Raw genomic sequence first — 22,640 nt, forward strand, 5'->3', positions numbered from 1 at the left:
AGGACAGCAGCCAGAAATTGTCCTCCCCCACCCCACCCCCCAGCCGTTGCCCACGGTCACTGTCGAGCAGATGAGATACCAGCGGCAAATCACAAAGTGTACAGGCAGGGGTCTCACCGTCATCCGGGTCGTCATTGTTTGTGGGATCTTACTGTGCGGAGGTGGGCAACAGCATTTGCCTACTTCACGACGGTGACGGCCTTTCGAAGAGATGCTTCAGGGGCCCCTCAGGCATTTTGCGACGTTCTGTGGGATCGAGGGGAGCTGGAGATCTGGGTGAAACGGGGCCTTTATTGCAGGCTGTCAGCTCTAACCCAACATTGACGTCTTGGGTCAGGGGGTTGCTGGAACAGGTGTGGTGCGTCCAAGATAGAAATCTCATTCAAAAAAAAAATCTACTGTGTGTTCTAAAGGGAAAACATTTTGCCTCAAACTTTAGCCTGTTAAAGTTCAAGATCCAAATTACGTCTGCAACATCAAAAAGTGGAAAAAGGGCAGCACGATGGCGCAGTGTGTTCGACCTGCAGCTGCACGGCGCCGAAGTCCCAGGTCCGATCCCGGACTGGGTCACTGTCCGTGTGGAGTTTGCACATTCTCCCCGTGTTTGCGTGGGTTTCGCCCCCCACAACCCAAAATGTGCAGGGTAGGTGGATTGGCCACGCTAAATTGCCCCTTAATTGGAAAAAATGAATTGAGTACTCTAAATCTATAAAAAAAATAAAGATAAAAAAAAGTGGAAGAAAATGGATAGTCACCAACAACCCAGGACCCAAACAATTACAATGGCCGCATGCATAAGATTAGAAACTCTTTGTTATCATCTCCGATATAAATCCACATCCTAAGGTAAGTGAGCAGACTTATCTACAGCAGCAAGGTTAGAGCTCATTACATCTCCGTGATTGAAGGGTTAACCGTGCGATTATGGGCAGAGCATTAAGAAAACGAGTGCGTGAGATGAGATAAACCGAGGCGAGGAAGTTCTCCAACAGCCAAACAAGCGTCATATCGCTTTCCAGAACATTCCCATGCAGTCAAGCCAATGTTCGGGGTTACTTGGGAGGGTACTGAGCAAATGGAGCGTCTTCACTTAAGCTGTTCTGAAAGAAGAAATGGAGATGGGTGTAAGTACTTCATTCACCAATAAGTCACACAAAGCTGACCTGCCCCTCACCCCTGCCAAGAAGGGGGTGGGCATGGGGCCTTCTCTTTCTTTTGTCCTTGAGCAGCCCATGTAAGTGTCCCCAGGGTGCCACGCATGCAGAGAAGCAAACAGATCAATAAGGGATGGGGTGGCGGGGGTGAACCAAAATTTAGGTTTTTTTCAGAAGGAGCAAAGACGGTTGGGGGGGGGGGGGGGGGGGGGGGGAGGAGTGCCACTGATGTGAGCGGAGATCGCAGTGGCTCGCCAGCCTTGCCACAGGTTCAAATTCCGGCCTCAGATTCCACTCGGTGAGGTTTGGAATGAGGACGTGTGGGATGGGGCATTTGGAGGTCAGGAGAATGGTTCAGTCGGTCAAGGGTCACATAAAGAGGGAACGAGAGATGGGAGGATTGCTACTGGATGATAAGCGTACACTTGTAGCCAGGAAATCATAAAAAGTCAGCAATAAATCCAGGGCTCATAAAAAGTCACTAATAAATCCAATCGGGAATTCAGGAGAAACCTCTTTATGCATGGGGAGAATGTGGAACTCACTCGCATGAAGAGTGATTGAGGTGAATAGTATGGATCCATTTGAGGGGAAGCTGGATGAATACATGAGGGAGAAAGAGATTTATGCTTATAGGGTGAGATGATGTAGGTTGGGAGGAGGCTTGTGAAGGAACACCAGCATGGGCCTGTTTGGCCAAATGGCCTCTTTCTGTGCTGTAATTTCTATGTGATTATAAGAAGTGTACAAGAGGAGCTTGCCCAGGTACAAGGCCAGAATTCAAATCTTGGCACTAATATTGCTAGACTCAAATGGGCCTTTCCAGTTACAAATTATCGGATGGTACTGGTGTTCACAGACTTGACAATTAGATGCTCCCTTGGGTGTGGGACAAAACAAGAGGACGGGATGCAGATATCAGCCGTACATCGGTCAGGGCTGGAATAGGAGTGTGGAAATATTTTCCTTGAAGGGCTACACTTTAAATAGTTTGAATCGACCCACCATCTGTCTGTGTTTGATTTGGTTTCCAATGGGTGCAGTACCAGCTGGGGCTGATGGAGGGCAGCATTGTACCAATGGGTGATGATGATATTCCAATGCAATGGCGGGGACCCGTCCAGAACACAGCTGGGGAATGTGAACGTTGACAGGCAAGAATGAAGGCCGACTGGTGAAACAGGCCTACCCCTCAATCGAAATGCCGTGGGCACCACAGCTAGACATTTCCTCCCCCACCTCCCTCCACGCCAGCGGCTTCAGGAAGAGCTCAGAGAAAAACCTCAGAGACAGCGAGCGGGAAAATAATCTCAAAGGTTCCTCGCAAGCGATCGAAAGAGTTTGACGGACTGGCGGCTATTTATGAGAAATGGGTCCATAAATCCATTCAGGAATTCAGGAGAAACGTCTTTACCCAGAGAATGGTGAGAATGTGGAACTGACTCTCCCAAGGAGTGGTCAAGTGAACAATGTTAATATATTTCTGGGGGAGCGGGATAAAGAGAAGAGGGAGAAAGGGGCAGAAGGAGATGCCAATGGGGGGTTGGGGAGGGGGGTGGGGGGGGGGGGGGGGCAATGGAGGAAGCTCATGTTGAGGTTAAACACCAGCATAGAGAAGTTGGGCCAAATGGCCTGTTTCTGTGCTCTAAAAACCTGGTCACCTTGCAAGTTCAAAGGGCACCGTAAAGCGGAAATAAGGACCCATGGATCACCTTCAAAACCAAGTGGGTAGACCTTGACTGAGCAGTGGTGTAATCCCAGTGAGAGTGTGTCAGCAACCCAGAATCAAGATCAACCTCAAGGTTTTAACTCAAATGGGGCTGTTTTCTGTAGACTTCATAGAATCATAGAATTTACAGTGAAGAAGGAGGCCATTCAGCCCATCGAGTCTGCACCGGCCCTTGGAAAGAGCACCCTAATTAAGCCCATGCCTCCACTCTATCCCCGTAACCCACCTAACTTTTTGGATGCTAAGGGGCAATTTTAGCATGGCCAATCCACATAACCGCACATCTCAACCTTAAAAGGGAGATCGCTTAACTTTAAACTATGTCCTCTAGTTTTACTGTCTCCTAAGAGAGGAAACATCCTAAGTATCCACCATATCAGTCATGTCAGGATCATGTATGTTTCAATAAGATCACCCCTCATTCTTCCAAACTCCCAATGGGTACAGGCCTAACTTGTTCAACCTTTCTTCAAAAGGCAACCCCTTCATCTCAGAATGAATCCAGTGAACCTTCTCGTTGTTGCTTTTACGGGCGGAATTTACCGGCTGTTCACATCGGCTGGACATTCCAGTGCCTCCGACAGCAACCCACACTCTCACACACACCCTCTCACACACACCCTCTCACACCCACACACACACACACACACACACACTCTCTCACATTCTCTCACACACACACACACCCACACTCACACACCCACACTCACACACACCCTCTCACACCCTCTCACACACACACTCACACACACCCTCTCACACCCACACTCACACACACCCTCTCACACACACACTCACACACACCCTCTCACACACACCCTCTCACACCCTCTCACACACATACTCACACACACCCTCTCACACCCACACTCACACACACCCTCTCACACACACACTCACACACACCCTCTCACACACACCCTCTCACACCCACACACACACACACACTCTCTCACATTCTCTCGCACACACACTCACACACCCACACTCACACACACCCTCTCACACCCTCTCACACACACACTCACACACACCCTCTCACACCCACACTCACACACTCACACTCACACACACTCCCTCTCACACACACACTCACACACACCTTCTCACACTCACACTCACACACACCCTCTCACACCCACACTCACACACACACACTCTCTCACATTCTCTCACACACACACTCACACACACCCTCTCACACCCACACTCACACCCACACTCACACCCACACTCACTCTCTCACACCCTCTCACACCCACACTCACACACTCACACACCCTCTCACACACACACTCACACACACCCTCTCACACCCACACCCACCCTCTCACACACACACTCACACACACCCTCTCACACCCACACTCACACACTCACACCCACACTCTCACCCACATCCTCTCACACCCTCTCACACCCACACTCACACACCCTCTCACACACACCCTCTCACACCCACACACACCCACACTCACACCCACACTCACACTCTCTCACACCCTCTCACACCCACACTCACACACTCACACACCCTCTCACACACACCCTCTCACACCCACACTCACACACACACACTCTCTCACACACACACCCTCTCATACCCACGCCCACCCTCTCACACACACTCACACACACCCTCTCACACCCACACCCACCCTCTCACACACACATTCACACACACCCTCTCACACCCACACTCACACACACACTCTCTCACACCCTCTCACACCCACATTCACACACACACATTCACACTCACTCACACACACTCTCACACACACACTCACACACACCCTCTCACACCCACACTCACACACACACTCTCTCACATTCTCTCACACACACACTCACACACACCCTCTCACACCCACACTCACACTCACACCCACACTCACACTCTCTCACACCCTCTCACACTCACACACTCACACACCCTCTCACACACACCCTCTCACACCCACACTCACACACACACTCTCTCACACACACACTCACACACACCCTCTCACACCCACGCCCACCCTCTCACACACACACTCACACACACCCTCTCACACCCACACCCACCCTCTCACACACACATTCACACACACCCTCTCACACCCACACTCACACACACACTCTCTCACACCCTCTCACACCCACATTCACACACACGCAAACACACTCTCACACCCACATTCACACACACACTCACACTCACTCACACACACTCTCACACCCTCTCACACACACATTCACACACACACGCAAACACACTCTCACACCCACATTCACACACATAGAAACTCACTCACACACTCTCACACCCACATTCACACACATAGAAACTCACTCACACACTCTCACACCCACATTCACACACATAGAGACACACACACACTCTCTCACACCCACATTCACACACATTCACACACATAGACTCACAGACACACACACCCTCACACCCACATTCACACACATAGAGACACACACACACACTCTCTCACACCCACATTCACACACATACACATACATAGATTCACACACAGACACAAACTCTCTCACACCCACATTCACACACATAGAGACACACACACAATCTCACACCCACATTCACACACATAGAGACACACACCCTCTCACACCCACATTCACACACATAGAGACACACACACACACTCTCTCATACCCACATTCACAGACGTACACATACATAGACACACATGTGGTGAATGTGATTCACACTATATATAGTTGCCAATATCATTCCATGTATATATGTTCGTTATCTACCTATTGTAAGTGCAGTTGCATTATCCGACCGCCAGGGGGAGTCGCTCTGGGAGTACGCGAGAGTTTGTACTGGGCTCCTCTCTTGGCTCCGTCCAGGACTCCTCCCCCTGGGACCAATGTATAAAGATCAGTGCCTTAGAGCCAGCCTGCCATTTCACCTGAAGTTCAACGACGAATAGGCTGGCTCTATTGTAAGTGTATTAAAGCCTCTGTTCAGATCCAACTACACGTGTTCGCTGAATTGATGGTTCCATCAATTTAATACACTTAAGAAGCTGCCGAAGTAAAGCATGGAATCCGCTCTAAAACCAGGACGTCTAGAACTCGATCCGCAGGATGCAGAGGCAAAAGAAACCTTCTGCCACTGGCTGAAATGTTTTAAGGCCTACCTGGCCGAAATCAGCACCGCTGAAACTACGGAGGAACAAAAGCTCAGCCTACTGCACGCGAGGGTAAGCCACAGAATTTCTGCACAATTAAATCCAGCCGGTTCCTACACCGCTGCGCTGACGATTTTGGACAAAATGTATATTAGGCCCATGAACGAGGTCTTTGCCCGCCATGTGTTCACGACTCGCCGACAACGGTCTACTGAAACTTTAGCTGAATTTGCACGCGAGTTGAACAATCTCTCAAATGACTGCAATTACCAGGCCGTAACCGCGGCCGAACATAGGGAACTTGCTGTGCGGGATGTTTTTGTAGCGGGCCTTCGATCTAGCTATATACGCCAGAGACTATTAGAAAATGGGGCCCAGGGCTTAAAGACTACCGTAGAGGCTGCTATCACGATGGAAGTTTCCTTCCGCAGCCTCAACTCGTTTCCCGCGGACCCCGCTAACCCCGCATGGGCCCCCGACCTGAGGACCCCCCAAGCCTGTGCCGCAAGGCCCCCCAGCTATCGCGCTGCCACAGCCGGCCCTACTGTTCCAGTCAACTACTCAAACTATCCAGCTGCTCCAGCTAATTACTCAGCTCTCCCAGCCAGCTACTCAGCTCACCAAACCAGTTATTCAACTGCTCCAGCCTGCCACTATTCAGCTCCCCAAACCAGTTATTCAACTGCTCCAGCCTGCCACTTCTGTGGACAAAGCCAGCACCCGCGGCAGCACTGCTCAGCCCGATCCGCGGCCTGCAGCAGCTGCGGGAAGAAAGGCCACTATGCTAAAGTGTGCCTCGGCAGAAGGGCCCCAGCCCTCAACACCCCAACAGTCCAAAAACATCGCCCCCAGCACCAGCAGGCCTGGGGCCCAAAGCGCTGCGGCCTACGCTCAGGCTCCGCCCCCTCCCACCACGTGCGATCCATGGGGGCCGCCATCTTGGACGCCACCTTCATCACCACCCTCAACGTGCGATCCACGGGCCCTAGCTGCATCCCCAGACTCAAACAGCTCATCGGAGGAGTACGACCTCCCCGGGCAGTCACCACATGGCCCGCAACTCAGCGCAGTGTTCCTGCATCAAGCTCGCCAGAACGCAGCGGCATCTACTCGACAGGACGCCCGATCGGAAGAATTCGACTCCCCCGGGCACCCACCAAGCGGGCCGCAACTCAACACGGTCACCCTCGACCAATCTCGCCCCAAGCATCTGAGCAATTCGATGACGGAGGTCCAGATCAACGGGTACAACACGTCGTGCCTCTTCAACTCCGGGAGCACAGAGAGCTTTATACACCAGGAGCTGGTAAGACGCTGTTCCGTCCCTGTCAACCAAACTATCGCCCTCGCTTCGGGCTCCCATTCCATCCAAATCCAAGGCCGCACTACAGCAACGCTAACGATTCGAGGCGCTAGCTATTCCAAATTTAAACTGTATGTCTTGCCCGACCTCTTCGTGCCACTCCTCTTAGGCCTGGATTTCCAATGTAATCTCAAGAGGCTCACCCTCAGCTTCGGCAGGCCCCTGCCCCCACTCACTATCTGCAGCCTCCCCACGCTGCGCATCTCCCCCCCTCCTCTCTTCGCCAATCTCACTCCAGATTGCAAACCGGTAGCCACCCGCAGCAGGCGGTACAGCCTGCAGGATAGGGTATTTATCAGAACGGAGGTCCAAAGGTTGCTCAGTGAGGGGATCATAGCGGCCAGTAACAGTCCCTGGAGAGCTCAGGTGGTGGTCGTCAAGTCCAGGGGAAAATTCCACATAGTCGTCGATTATAGCCAGACCATCAATTGCTTTACGCTCACACACACTCTCTCACACATTCTTTCGCACACGCTCTCACACACTCACACACACTCACACGCACACTCTCAAACACACACACACACACACACACACTCTGACACACACACACACACTCTGACACACATACTCACACACACTCCCATACTCTGGCACACACACACTGACACACACAGACTCCCACACTTACTTACACACACACTCACACCCTCACACACACATTCACACACATAGAGATTCACACACACTCACGTACACCCTCTCAAAGACACATATTGACACACACACACACACACACACATAGACTCACACACACACACCCTCCCTCATGCACACCCTCTCACAAACACACACATTCACACACACAAACACTCCCTCACACTTACTTTCATGCCTACTCTCACACGTGCACACACTCACACCCTCCCACACACACACATTCACACATACATACACAGAGGCTCACACACACACACAATCTCTCACACTTTCTTTCACACACTCTCTCATACGCTCATATGTGTACTTTATCACGCACACACACACACACAGACCCTCTCACACACACTCTAACACACACACACACACACACATTCTGACACACACACACTCTCACACACACTCTCTCACACACACACTCTCACACAAATACACACTCATACACTCTGACACGCACACACTTTCGCCATGTAAACACCATGTAAAACGCATGGCCTTCCCGTTGTAAACTCCTGGAGAATTGCCCAGTCTGTGGCCGCGCATGTGCCTGCCGCCGACCTGCAGTGATTGCGCCGTACAACATGGCGCCAGTCGCGCGCGGACCCGGTCTGCCAGATAGTGCCCCCCCCCTGGACACCCCCATCCCACCCCCGGGTTACCCCCCACCAGTCCACCTAGCCCTCACCAAAGCCCCCCCCAACCACCGGCCAGCAGCATGGCTCCCCCCCCCCCCCCCCCCCCCCCGATTGTGGCGGCGCTAAACGCAGCCGCCACGCCGGGTACCCGAAAACTGAGAGCACACATCCCCCGCGCTGTCGGGAACTCGGTCCATCGGGGGGCGGACCATCAGGGGAGGGCCTTCAGGTAAGGTCCTGAGGCCGTCCCAACGGCGTGCAGTGTACGGTGCTATGTCTTTTCGTCCGACGTCATTTCGTCCAACGACACTTCGTCCACGTCTTTTGGTCCAACGTCTTTTTGTCCAATTATCCAATTACAAATAGTTTAATTTAGTTTTTCAATGTTACTGCTGAAGGATCCTCTCCACCTATTTCGCCTCTTGAGGTTGAGTTCTGCATTTGTGCTGCTTGATCTCCAGACATTATTAAGATAAGCTGCAGGATATTCACCCATGTATGCTCCAGCGTGATGAGAGCCATTGTATCTGATGGAATATTTGATCATTTCAGACCTGTAATGTCAGAACCCACTGCCAACCAGAGGTTTTAATCACTCGACGAAAATCGAGTTTAAACCTGCTTCTTTCAGAACTCCACTCATTGTCTAAATCCAATTAGACTCCCACTTATATCTGTGTCTGTCGGAATTGTAGAATATCAAATCATCTTGTCCTCTCCCCATTATTCTCTCTCGGGTACAGTTCTGGAAATCTAACTTTTAGGGAATTTCGGGAATTTACAATTTACATCAATTTTAAGTAATTTCGGGAATTTTAAGTAATTAGTAAACTTTTAGATTTTTTAACTGCATTTTTAGATTTTTTAACTTTTTAACTGCATTTTTCAACTTGCATTTTACTTGCATTTTATCAATTACTTGCATTTTAGCAATTAAATTCACTTGCTGTATTAGAATTAGAATTCGAATTAGAACAGTACAGCACAGAACAGGCCCTTCGGCCCTCGATGTTGTGCCAAGCAATGATCACCCCACTTAAACCCACGTAACCCGTATACCCGTAACCCAACAATCCCCCCATTAACCTTACACTACGGGCAATTTTAGCATGGCCAATCCACCTAACCCGCACATCTTTGGACTGTGGGAGGAAACCGGAGCACCCGGAGGAAACCCACGCACACACGGGGAGGACGTGCAGACTCCACACAGACAGTGACCCAGCCAGGAATCGAACCTGGGACCCTGGAGCTGTGAAGCATTGATGCTAACCACCATGCTACCGTGAGGCCCCAAAGTATTGTACAAGTATTGTACTTGCATTTTATCAATTAAATGGTTTTATACGGAGTTAATTTGTAATTGGATAATTGGACGAAGTGACGTTGGACCAAAAGACGGGCGGACAAAAAGACGTTGGACCAAAAGACGTGGACGAAGTGTCATTGGACGAAGTGACATCGGACTAAAAGGCGCGACATGCAGTGTACTCCCCGATGATGCTGTTTTGGAGGGGGGGGGGGGGGGGGGGGGGGCGGAGGATCCAAAAATAGGCAACGCCCCCGATTCGGTCGTAAACATGGATTCTCCGCCCGGGGTCCTGGTAAAGGTCCTGGTAAAGCCAGATTGAGTGACCCCCCCCCCCCCACCTCCCACGCTCCCCCCCCCCATTTAATGTTGTGGTGTTCCCTGGCCCATTGCAAGATCGGGGTTGGGATTCTCCATCCCGTTAGACCTGTTTTCCGGTACAGCGCGCCCCCACCGCCAGCGGGGTGCTCCATTCCGGCCGGCGGTCAATGGGGTTTCACATTGTGGCCACCCCCACACCGTCTGGAAACCCGCGGGCGTGGGTGCGCTGCCGGTGAAGCAGACCATGGCTGGAGGGGGTTCCTCTGCACCAGGTCTTGGCAGGCGATGGGCCCAAGCTCTTCCGGGGGTGGATTTAAGCATCTTCCCGCCCACCATTTCAAAGAGCATGTCGACTATAAATTCTGTGGGGTTGTTGCCCTCCGTTCCCTCTGGCAGACCCACGAGGCGGATGTTTTGCCTTCGAGACCCGTTCTCAAGGTCATTTACTTTATTCTTTAGAAACCTATTCACGTCCAGGGCCGACGACCAGGTTTTGTTCCAGTGCTGTGATTCGCTCACTGTGGTCGTTGAGGGTCACCTCCATATTCTGGACCGTGCCACCTCAGGCTTCCATTTTTCTTATCCATCCTCTCCAACTTGCCCGAGATTAGTGTTAGGGATTCGTCCGCTGACCTTTTTATTTCTCTGGCCAGGTTGCCGACGGTGATTTTTCAATTCAGCCGCCACAATGCGGCTGATGTCCTCACCTGATGGCCACGAGGTCGCCTGAGAGGAGGAGCACGCTGCCACCATTTTGTCCCCTGCCAACTCCAACAAAGTCTCTAGGTCTGAGGAGCACATTTGGCGCCCCCTTTCATGTTCCTCTTGCTTTAGGGCATATTAAGGTACTGTGCGTTTCCCCAATCTTCTGTTTAATTTTTTTTTTGCAGCTAGCGCTACTTATGCGCTTTGCAAGTCGGGTCGGGTCAGAGCGTCTCCCAACGCGTGCCCTCTGCTCACATCCGCCGCCTGAAGCCCGTACAGCACAGAAACGCGCTGTGTGGCCCTCTGCTCCATAAATAACCTCATTGAGGAATTTGGGAAAGCCACGTTGCCCGGAGAGTGGCGAGAATGTGGGACTCGCTCCCACAACTTGCTGTCAAAGGGAAGCGAGATAAACATGCAGGAGGGAGGAATCGAATGATGTGCTGATGGGGCGAGATGAAGAGGGGTTGGAGGAGACAAGTGTGGGGCAGCATGGACCAATTGGGCCAAATGGTCTGTTTTGGGTTTTATATTTATGGCCCCTAATTCTGCTATTAACATTCCCCCCCCCCCACCCACCCTGCCCAAGATGAATGGCCCTCCTGTAATGCAAGGGGAGGTTATCTCACACTGTTTATGACGATAACACAATGCGGGTTCCCATTATAGAAAGTGCAGGATCTTTGCAGCAATACACAGAAAGACAAACATCTTCCTTCACCCTGTCCCAAACTGAGGGGGGTGGGGGGGGGAGGGGGGGGGGGGGGGGGTCACGTTGGCACAGTTAAGATCCATGGTCATTATTTGTGACTCTGGACAATCAGTGGAGGGTCTCCATGCACATCATCATGCGACATGATACAGCCTGTAACTGGGCAGCAAGGTCAAACCATTGAGCCATCCAAGCAACAAGATATAGGGTGCGATTCTCTGCCCCCCATGCCGGGTGGGAGAATAGCGGGAGGGTCTCCCGGCATTTTTCACGCCCTCCTGCTATTCTCCCCCCCCCCCCCCCCCACACGCCCGACCCACGGCACGAATCGCCGCTCACCATTTTTTACGGTGAGCGGCAATTCTACGAGGCCGATGGGCCGAGCGGCCAGGCCTTCACGCCCGTTTCAACACAACAGCAAACAAACCTGCTCGCTGCCGTCATGAAATGGGTGCCAGATGCCCGTTTGGCAGTATCACAGCCGTGCCAAGGGGGCCGTGCGAACGGACGCACTCTTTTCCCTCTGCCGCCCCGCAAGATCAAGCCGCCACGTCTTGCGGGGCGACTGAGGGAAAAGACGGCAACTGCGCATGCGCGGGTCGGCGTTGTCCAACCTGCGCATGCACGGCCGATAATGTCGGCCGGCGTGACGCTTGACGTGCGGCCATGCTCCTAGCCCCGCCCGGGGGGGAGAATCGGCCCCTGAAGTGGGCGTGAAGGCTGCCGTGGGTCACGGCCTGTCCCACGGCAGCCTTTACGGTTCTCCGCATTTGGGGAGAATCTCGCCCACAGATTCTGTGGCCAGCATGTGGTGCAGTGGTTAGCACTGGGACTGCGGCGCTGAGGACCTGGCTTCGAATCCCGGCTCTGGGTCACTGTCCGTGTGGAGTTTGCACATTCTCCCCGTGTCTGCGTGGGTTTCACCCCCACAACCCAAAGATGTGCAGGTTAGGTGGATTGGCCACGCTAAATTGCCCCTTAATTGAGAAAAAAAAAAATAATTGGGTACTCTAAATTTTAAAATAAAATCTACATTTTGTAAACAACACCTTGTGAGAAAGGAACACTTTGCCAATTCCAGATGAAATGCTGATTGGGCTCATTGGCTCTAGTAAGGTGATGTTCTGACTAAAAAATATTCTTAAAGGGCAAGGTGTGTTTGGCACTACAGGTCAATCGGATCCTAGTCTCAGCCAATTATACATCAGAGGTCACTTTACAGTGATATAAGAACAGGAGAAATAAGAGTTGGAGACCATTCCTGAAAGAAGCAACAGCGACATGAAGAAACCTTATTTATAATAATAATAATCTCTATTGTCACAAGCAGGCTCACATTAACACTGTAATGAAGTTACTGTGAAAATCCCCTAGTCGCCACATTCCGGCGCCTTTTCGGGTACACAGAGGGAAAATTCAGAATGTCCAATTCACCTAACAGCATGTCTTTCGGGACTTGTGGGAGGAAACCGGAGCACCCGGAGGAAACCCACGCAGATACGGGGAGAACGTGCAGACTCCACACAGTGACCCAGCGGGGAATCAAACCCGGGACCCTGGTGATGTGATGCAACAGTGCTAACCACTGTGCTACCGTGCCACCCACAATATAACAATAACTATGGGTAAATAGGCAGCAAATACAACGGGTTAATTATTATCTAGTTCCTAACCCTTTAACTCACCCCACCCCTTACACACATACACACACAAGACAGATAAACACAGAGTGGAAAGAGAGGTGAAAAGGAAAATATACAAAGATTAAAAAGGCTTTTATGAGATCAAAGGGCGGAGACGTTGAAGAGGATTCTCGCGATGACCCTTCCCGTTGCGGACAGGAGGAGACTCGTTCTGTAATTTCTGCAATCGAACGGACCTGTCTGCTTTCTTGAAGACGGTCACAGTTACAGCGTCTCTGAGACCCCCCGACATGCCTCTCTTCCTTCCAGTCAAGGGTAACGAAGTTGTGCATTCATGTCATTCGGCTGGCTTTTTGACGTCACTGCGGGCTGACGTTATGCAGAGATGGTGGTGGGTAGTGTGTTGCTGGATGACGTCGAGGGCACTTGCATTGAGGGCTGCGTCGTGGAGGAGGAGGCCCTCGAAGTGCTCTCGCCAGCGGGCATTGACAGCCTGTCTTTGATGAGCGCCTCTGTTTGGCTCTCAGTGGGGTAGGACCCTGTGTACTCGCACCGTTGATGTCGTTGATCGTGCTGAAGAAGACGCACAGATTGTGGCTGTCAGCGAGTTGCTGAGTCCCCGGCGCTCTCTCCATCCATTATCTGTTCTGTAGGTCGCAGGTTCTTAGTTGCCGCCCGGCCTCGAGTTATTTCCTCGCGCTTGAGTTTTGGTGGAGCTGCCAGTTTAGGAACGCCTGGGGCGGGGTTTTTCGGAAACCGGCGGGATGGGCAACTCCAGCACGCAGGAGTGGCGTGAACCACTCAGGCGTCGGGCCGCACCGAAGGTGCCGAATCCTCCGCACCTTCAAGGGCTAGGCCGGCGCCGGAGTGGTTTGCGCCATGCCAAACGGCGCCGAAGGGCCTCCGCCGGCCGGCACGAGTTGGCACAATCGCGGGAGTGCCAGCGTGTGCTGGCGTCATCCCAGCGCATGCGCAGGGGGTGGGGTTCATCTCCGTGCCAGCCATCGCGGACCGTTACACTGGCCGGCGTAGAGGAATAGAGTGCCCCCACGGCACAGGCCCGCCCGTGGATCGGTGGGCCCCGATTGCGGGCCCGGCCACCATGGGGGCACTCCCCCCGGGCCAGATCCCCCCCGAGGACCCCAGAGGCCGCCTACGGAGCCAGGTCCTGCCGTTAAATGCCTGTCATAACAATACGCCGGCGGGACCAGCCGAAAAATGGGTGGCCACTCGGCCCATCGCGGGCTGGAGAATCTCCGGGGGGGGGCGCTGCCAACGGCCCCCGACTGGCGCAGCGCGATTCCCGCCCCGTCAAATCCCCCGCGCCGGGGAATTCGGCAGCCAGCGGGGGCGGGATTCACACCGCCCCTTGTGTTGAAGGTTTAGAGGATCCCGGATTCCCTCACCGTTCTCGTTGAACCAGTATTGGTGTTTTCTGGCCGAGAAATATATCTGTGATGTGTCATGCATGCTTCAACAGATAGCCCAGGCATTCATTGAATTCCTTCAAAGCTTCTAAATCCCAGGTTGAGAAATGTTGGTGCCAAGGGTTTAGGTGCATCAGTGAAGTGCTGAGTCAGGTGCTTCAATCGGAACACTCCAGGAACGTGAGATTAACCAATATAAGGTCAGGGTGAACACATTATGAGCACCAGAATTGGAATCAACAACTCCAGGCACAGATCCAACATCAACAAGGGTGTGAGTGTGTGAATCAGCTGAAAGCAGACTCCGCCATTTAAATGTCCACTTTCCTCCGGCATGTTAGATCACTCATTTTAGTCTCAAAATTTGTCCTGTTGTGATTTTCACTGTGAGAGGCACAGAGCAATGCATGGACAAAAGTACAGTTGAATTCAAAGGAAAGATAGGTGAAAAGATCCTTCATTTGTACTTTGTGCAATTTGTGACATTTAGTGCGCACAGACAGACTAGAACATAAGAAATAGGAACTGTATTATTTTTATAAAGGAGGCCATTTGGCCCCTCAAGCCTGCTCCATCATTTAATAAGATCTTGGCTGATCTTTGACCTTAGCTATATCTTCTTATGGGCAGCACGGTGGGGGCAGCACGGTGGCCTAGTGGTTAGCACAACCGCCTCACGGCGCTGAGGTCCCAGGTTCGATCCCGGCTCTGGGTCACTGTCTGTGTGGAGTTTGCACATTCTCCCCGTGTCTGCGTGGGTTTCGCCCCCACAACCCAAAAATGTGCAGAGTAGGTGGATTGGCCATGCTAAATTGCCCCTTAATTGGAAAAAATAATTGGGTAATCTAAATTTTTTTTTTAAAACTATATCTTCTTACCTCATCCAATATCCCTTGATTCCCCTGCATCCAAACGTCTGCCTGTCACTGACTTAAATATACTCAACGACAGACCATTCACAACCCTCTGAGTGAATACATTTTTCCTCATCTCAGTTTTAAATGACCATTCCCTTATCTATGGGCAGTACAGTAGCACAGTAGTTAGCACTGTTGCTTCACAGTGGCAGGGACCCATGTTCAATTCCCGGTTTGGGTCACTGTCTGTGTGGAGTCTGCATGGTCTCCCCACGTCTGCACGGGTTTCCTCCGGGCGCTCCGGCCTCATCCCACAAGTCCCGAAAGACGTGCTGTTTCGTGAACTGGACATTCTGAATTCTCTCTCTGTGTACCCAAACAGGCGCCGGAGTGTGGCAACTAGGGACTTTTCACAGTAACTTCATTGCAGTGTTAATGTTGTGGTGGCATGCACCACTGTAAATACACAAGGGGTTAATGTAAATACATGCAGACTAGTTAGACACTAGAGGGAGCACCAGAGACATGACACACAGACATTCAACCAATAGGTCAGTAAGATAGGACACGACCAATGGGCATTCACGACACACACAGAGGTGACACTACCACAGGGGGGCATTACACCAACCCATATAAAAGGACACAGCATACACGATCTTCCTCTTTCCAGTGGAGACACTCAGTGAGTACACAGGGTTGATTTGAAACACATCACACCCACCACGTGGATTGTAGCAGACTGGTTCGTCAGTCTGAGTAGCTATAGCAGGATTAACAGGAGAGTCGAATCCAAGTAGGAGAATTGTTAACAGTTTAATAAATGTGCTAAAGCTATCTCCAAGTCTGAACCTTCCTTTGTCAGAGGGCACATCAAGGAAGCAGCTTATGCTACGTCAAGAGTATAACAAAACAAATGTAAGCTTACTTGTGACAATAATAAGGATGATTATAATTGAGACAATTACTCTTTAGTTCTAAAGTCTCCAGCCATGGGAGAAGCAGTCTTTCAATACATACTTTGTCCATCACCTTAAGAATTTCATGTTTCAATGGGAGCCCTGTCATTCTTCTAAACTCCAGGGAATGTAGGCCTAGTTTAGTCTGTTTGACATTCCAAGAACCAGTCCAGGGCAAGTACCTTCTTCCTTAGAAAGAAGTCGAAACTGTGCACAACGTTCCAGGGGTAAACTCACCAAAACTAATTGCAGCATCCACACTTAATTTTATATTCCCAGTCCCATTTGCTTTCCTGATTATTTGCCTTGCTTGCGTTTTGACTTTGTGTGACTTGCATACTGAACCATCCCGCTCCCTGCACAAATGGCTCTTCATGGGGTCCTGAAGTCATGTTCTCCCCCACTCTTACCACCTGCCACTGGCGTGTGTTAGTGGGATTTACCAGTTGATCCCAGTTTGATTTACCAGTTGTTTGACTGTGTTATGAACACGCTTTCCCTCGGCCGTCAAGTCCTGGGGTGGGGCTTGAACCCATCGCTTCCGGCTCAGAAGCAAGGACACCACACACTGCGCCACACAGATCGAAACACATAAATATACATAAAGTCATATATACACACACACACACACACACACACACACACGGTGGTCTGACATACTCACCATTGGCAATTCTTGAAGTCGCTTAAACTCAGGTTTCCCTTGGTTTGAATATTTCACAGCAGTAATGAGCACTCCAACAATTAAAATTACCACCAGGATTACAATAAGAACAATTAGTCCAGCACCTAGAGTCCGGGGTTTGGGGGCTCCAGCTAGAATAAAGGCAGAGTAATATTAAACAAGACAGATAGTGCACATGGTGACATACACATGCAGCCACATTCAGTCCATGTGAAGGGCGAATTGGGATTGCGGATGACAAATTAATTTGGAAAGGTGCAATGTTGCGATAAGAAATAATGGAGAGGTCTCGGCCTTTCACGCAAGTGGAGAAATCAGGACAAACAAAGGTTTATGAGCAGTTCCATAATAGCGAGAATAATGTTTGGGTTTACATTTACAGGATAATTAATTACAAGGCTGGACACAATTATTTTCCCTGTACAATACCTGGTATTAGAATATTGTATACAGTGTTGATGTCCTCCTACAGGGAGACTCTGGAAAGAGTACAGGGGAACGCCACAAAGTTAATCCCCAATGTCAGGCATCTTAGTGACTGAGATCAACGAAATGAGTTGGGTCTTTGCACTTTGCCGAAGAGGAGACTCCGGGGAGATCTGGATTGAGGTGGATGAAGGGAATAGATTGTGGCCCTGCTGACAATCTCTTCCAATGAAATCGGTTAAAGAGGACCCTGGTAGGGCAGCACGGTGGCACAGTGGTTAGCACTGCTGCCTCACAGCGCCGAGGTCCCAGGTTCGATCCCGGCTCTGGGTCACTGTCCATGTGGAGTTTGCACATTCTCCCCGTGTTTGCGTGGAGTTTCGCCCCCACAACCCAAAGATGTGCAGGGTAGGTGGATTGGCCATGCTAAATTGCCCCTCAATTGGAAAAAGTGAATTGGGTACTCTAAATTTCTAAAATACAAAGAGGACCCTGGCCACAATCTGAAGCTGTGTGCAGTCAGGTTCAGGCTCCATGTCATATCCCAGAGATAGTGGCGTTGTCAGCTCATACAGTGTGAACACTGATTCACCAAATCCCTTCGAGTGAAAGGTGGACTTGCCTCTGGCTGGGGAGGTGGCCTGGTTACAGGGCTCGGGAATGGATGTGTCAGGCGGAGTGTGAGAGTGTTACAAAATAAAAGAGGAAAGGATATCTTGACATACCCACTGGCGTTAACTCTGCTGTCTTTGTATTGGCGGACACAGCAGTAGCTGACAGGAAGAAGGAATAGTGCAGAGGTAAGTGTAAAACACAGATTACAATCTCATTAACAACAACCTAAACAAATATGTTGGTGAATTAATTACCCCTGATTATATTTACAGCACCTTACACACCACCCTGACCTGGAACAACAACAACCTTCATTTAAATAGCACCTTCAGCATTGTAAAATGCTCCACAGGAATGATTATTTGACACCAGGCCAAGGAGATATTGGGACTGATGGCCAAAAAAATCAAATAGGTAGGTTCTAACGAGCATCGTAGAGGGAGGATACAGAAGTAGAGAGGTTTAGAGAAGAACTTCCGGAGTTTAGGGCCCAGGCCACTAAAGGGTCAGCCCCTCGACTAAAGGGATTAAAATTGGGGACGGCCTAGATTAGAGGCCTGAATCAGAGGAGCAGAGAGACCTCAGAGGGGCGTAGGGGCTAGAGATGGTTACAGAGATCGAGAGGAGTTGGAAAACAAGGATGAAAATGTTATAATTGGGCTGTTGCCAGGCCGAGGCTGGATATGGATCAGCAAGAACAGTGGGTGATGGGTGAACAGAGGTCAACGGCATTGAGGGATGTCATGTGGTCATTGGAGAATTGGCTTCCTGAGCGAGGGTTGAAATTTTAATTCAGGTCCCAGCTCCAACTCCATCAACAATCCCCCACCCCACCCACCCTCACGAGTGACCTGTGCCTCCCATCATCATCCCCTTCACAGCTGGCATTCCTTTCTGATAGTAATAAACCAAGTCTAGAACACGCTGTACTCTTGGGAACCTGGCTTGTGAGCAGAATCTGATTAAAACTCACACACCCTTCATTTTATTATAGGGCCACTGCCTGCATCCAGGACGGGAAGTGGCTGTGTGCCACTTGACGTGATGGTGAAATTTCCAGGGACAAGCATTGTGTTCCCGTCGACTGGAAGTTTGATAAACAATTTTAGAAGGCCACATGCGCTACCACAGGGTATGGTTGGGGAGAATGGTTATAGATAAACACATAAGGGAGAAAGGAATAGAAGGGCCTGCAGATAAGATGAGATGAAGATGGGCAGGAAGAAGCTCAGGTGAAGCATAAATGCTAGAATAAACCAGCTGGATCGAATGGCCTATTTCTGGGCTGTAATCCACAGAATCCCTACAGTGCAGAAGCAGGCCATTCGGCCCATCGAGTCTGCACTGACCCTCCGAAAGAGGGTCCTACCTAGGCTTACTCACCTTCCCTTAACATCACCTAACCTGCACATCTTTGGACACCAAGGGTCAATTCAGCACAGCCTATCCATCTAACCTGCGCATCTTTGGACTGTGGGAGGAATCCGGAGCACCCGGAGGAAACTTTTTAAAAATAAATTTAGTGTACCCAATTCATTTTTTCCAATTAAGGGGCAATTTAGCGTGGCCAATCCACCTAGCCTGGCAATCCACCTAGTCCACGCGGTCACCCAAGGTCGGAATGGAATCCAGGTCCCTGGCTCTGTGAGGCAGCAGTGCTAACCACTGAGCCGCCTTGCTGCCCCATCATCGGGATAATCATTAGGTTCGCAAGTGGGACTAACCGCCTGCCTGTACATTTGGGATCCCATTGTTTTCACACGCTCCCACAGTTGGAACTCCTGCAGGCTGGGAAAGTGTTGCACGTGTTCACACGAGTGTGTGTGTGTGAGACACTGACACAATAAGGGGCGTGGTCTTTTATATCACCGGGGCACCAAAGAGCACAGGGTAGAACTCCAAGACCTTCAAGAGGTCCATTGCCATGTACGTCACAGAACGTCAAGTGTGTATCCAATAGGCAGCACGGTGGCACAGTGGTTAGCATTGCTGCCTACGGCGCTGAGGACCCGGGTTCGAATCCTGGCCCTGGGTCACTGTCCGTGTGGTGTTTGCACATTCTCCCTGTGTCTGCATGGGTTTCACCCCACAACCCAAAGATATGCAGGGTAGGTGGATTGGCCATGCTAAATTACTCCTTAATTGGAAAAATAATTGGGTACTCTAAATGTATTTATTTTTTAAAGTGTGTATCCAATAATTTTTGGAATGTGCTGATAATTTTTGCCTCTCCCACCCTTTCAAGCAGTGAGTTCCAGATACCAACCATCCTCTGAAAAACAATCTCCTCAACTTCCCTCTGATCCCTCATCCCTTCACTTTAAATCTGGGTCCTGAGTTATTGATCTCTCTGCAAATGGGAACAGGCCATTCCACTCTATCTCAGCCCCTCATAATTGTATTCACCTCAATTAAATCTCCCCTCAGACGTCCAATATTCTGGGGGATACGTGCTGAGATAACAACACGAGCCTCTCACGGGATGTGTGTTTCCAGGAATGTGATTGGTTCCTTTTTCTGTGACAGGGGTTTAGGTTTTGAGACAGAGTAATGGGCAGTATGTGCGTTTGGGCATTTCGTTTGATTGGCCAAAATATCACATCCACCAACAGCAACCAATAAAACTTTGGAGGTGGTAAAGATTCTAGGGGTGGCACGGTGATGCAGTCGTTAGCACTGCTGCATACAGCGCCGAGGTCCCAGGTTCAATCCCGGCCCTGGGTCACTGTCCGTGTGGAGTTTGCACATTCTCCCAGTGTCTGCGTGGGTTTCACCCCCACAACCCAAAGATGTGCAGGTTAGGTGGATTGGCCACGCTAAATTGCCCCTTAATTGGAAAAAAATAATTTGGTTCTCAAAATGTATTTAAAAAAAGATTCTAATAGCATATCATACATGGGCCAGTGATGGGCAGCACGGTGGCACAGTGGTTAGCACTGCTGCCTCACAGCGCTGAGGTCCCAGGCCCTGGGTCACTGTCCGTGTGGAGTTTGCACATTCTCCCCGTGTTTGCTTGGGTTAGGCCCCCACAACCCAAAGAAATGAATTGGGCACTCTAAAGTTAAAAAAAAAATACATGGGCCAGTTACAGAACTTTGCAGTAATACTGATTAACATCATTTGTTTAGTTATTCTCAGAATGTGGGTGTTGCGGTCATGACAACATTTTATGCCCACCTAGTTGCCCTTTTGTGAAGGTGGCGATAGCCCTGTTGCCATGTTTTACCGCATTTCAAAAAAGTGACTACATTTCAAAAGTACCATCTTGAAGGGGGCTATGTAAATGCTTTCCATCTATCTCCCCACCCACTGTAAGTGCAACCTGAGAAAATGAACCTTTTTAGAGTCAAATGTTGCCAAGTTTGGTGACGAGAGAGTTCAGTTGCTGACCTGTGGCATTCAATGTTGGCACGACTGTGGAGTTTGTGCTGAGGGCTTGGGTCGAAGGTGTGCCAGTAGGACTAGGGGTAGAGGCCACAATGCTGGTCTGGTTGGCTGAGGTTGTCTGGGTGTCACTTGCACCCGAGGGGGCCATGGTGGTGTTTGCAACCACGCTCGTACTTTCTGAACCACTGGGGGGCACAGTTGGCGTTATGCTGGGCGCTGCTGTTGTGTTGGTAGTTGTTACACTGGATGCTTCTGTTGCATTGAAAGCTGTTACGCTGGGCGACTCTGTCGTGTTGCTGGTTGGCCTTGAGCTGGACGTTTGTGTCGTATTGTTGATCGTGGGGTCTGAGGTCGGGCTCCTGCTTTCCTCACTGGTTGACAGAGCTGGAGTGCTGGTGGTGCCTGAGGAAATAAAATCAAATTAAGAACCAACAAAGGCCTAATCCATCAAAGGGGTTGTTGGCGGCAAGATTAAGCTTTCTCCTTAACATGGCAAACACAGGTGGAGCAACAACAGCCTGCATTTGTATAGCGCCTTTAACATCGTAAACCATCCCACGGTGCTTCACAGCCGTGTTAAAAGAGAACATCAAACCACTGGCACTATTAGGAGTAGGTTTAAAAGAGTTCCTTAAAGGAAATGCAGCCGCCAATTCGAACACAGCAAGATCCCACAATCGCAAATGTGATAGTGATGTGCTGAGGTGCTGGTTAAGGGATAGGCATTGGGGAGGGGCGAGAACTCCCTTATTCTTCTTCGAGTTGTGTTTGGCAAGCGTTTTATGTCTATCGGCAAGGCCTGGGTTTAACATCTCATCTGAAGGGTAAAGGTCAGCATTTTATTATTACTGTTCTGACATAGACTACCCAATTCATTTTCCCCAATTAAGGGGCA

The 22,640-nt window shown here is 50.5% G+C and overlaps 1 protein-coding gene across 2 annotated transcripts in view; it reads right to left on the reverse strand.

The window, feature by feature from the left end:
* Positions 1-795: 795 nt before the first annotated feature.
* The window catches only part of LOC119953767 (cell wall protein DAN4-like), a 40,919-nt gene continuing 19,074 nt past the window's right edge, over positions 796-22,640 (reverse strand). Inside the window, exons 2-5 of one of the 2 annotated variants that reach the window (XM_038778379.1) lie at positions 21,749-22,147; positions 18,469-18,516; positions 17,297-17,448; positions 796-1,095 (exon numbers count right to left, since the gene is read on the reverse strand). In XM_038778379.1, coding sequence (XP_038634307.1) covers positions 1,087-1,095; positions 17,297-17,448; positions 18,469-18,516; positions 21,749-22,147 — 608 coding nt within the window. In that variant the 3' untranslated portion in view covers positions 796-1,086. Of the gene's footprint in view, positions 1,101-17,296; positions 17,449-18,468; positions 18,517-21,748; positions 22,148-22,640 lie in introns of both variants that reach the window. The other variant, XM_038778378.1, reaches the window with a different exon arrangement.

The sequence above is a fragment of the Scyliorhinus canicula genome, chromosome 18, assembly GCF_902713615.1.
Source record: "Scyliorhinus canicula chromosome 18, sScyCan1.1, whole genome shotgun sequence".
Lineage (NCBI taxonomy): Eukaryota > Metazoa > Chordata > Chondrichthyes > Carcharhiniformes > Scyliorhinidae > Scyliorhinus > Scyliorhinus canicula.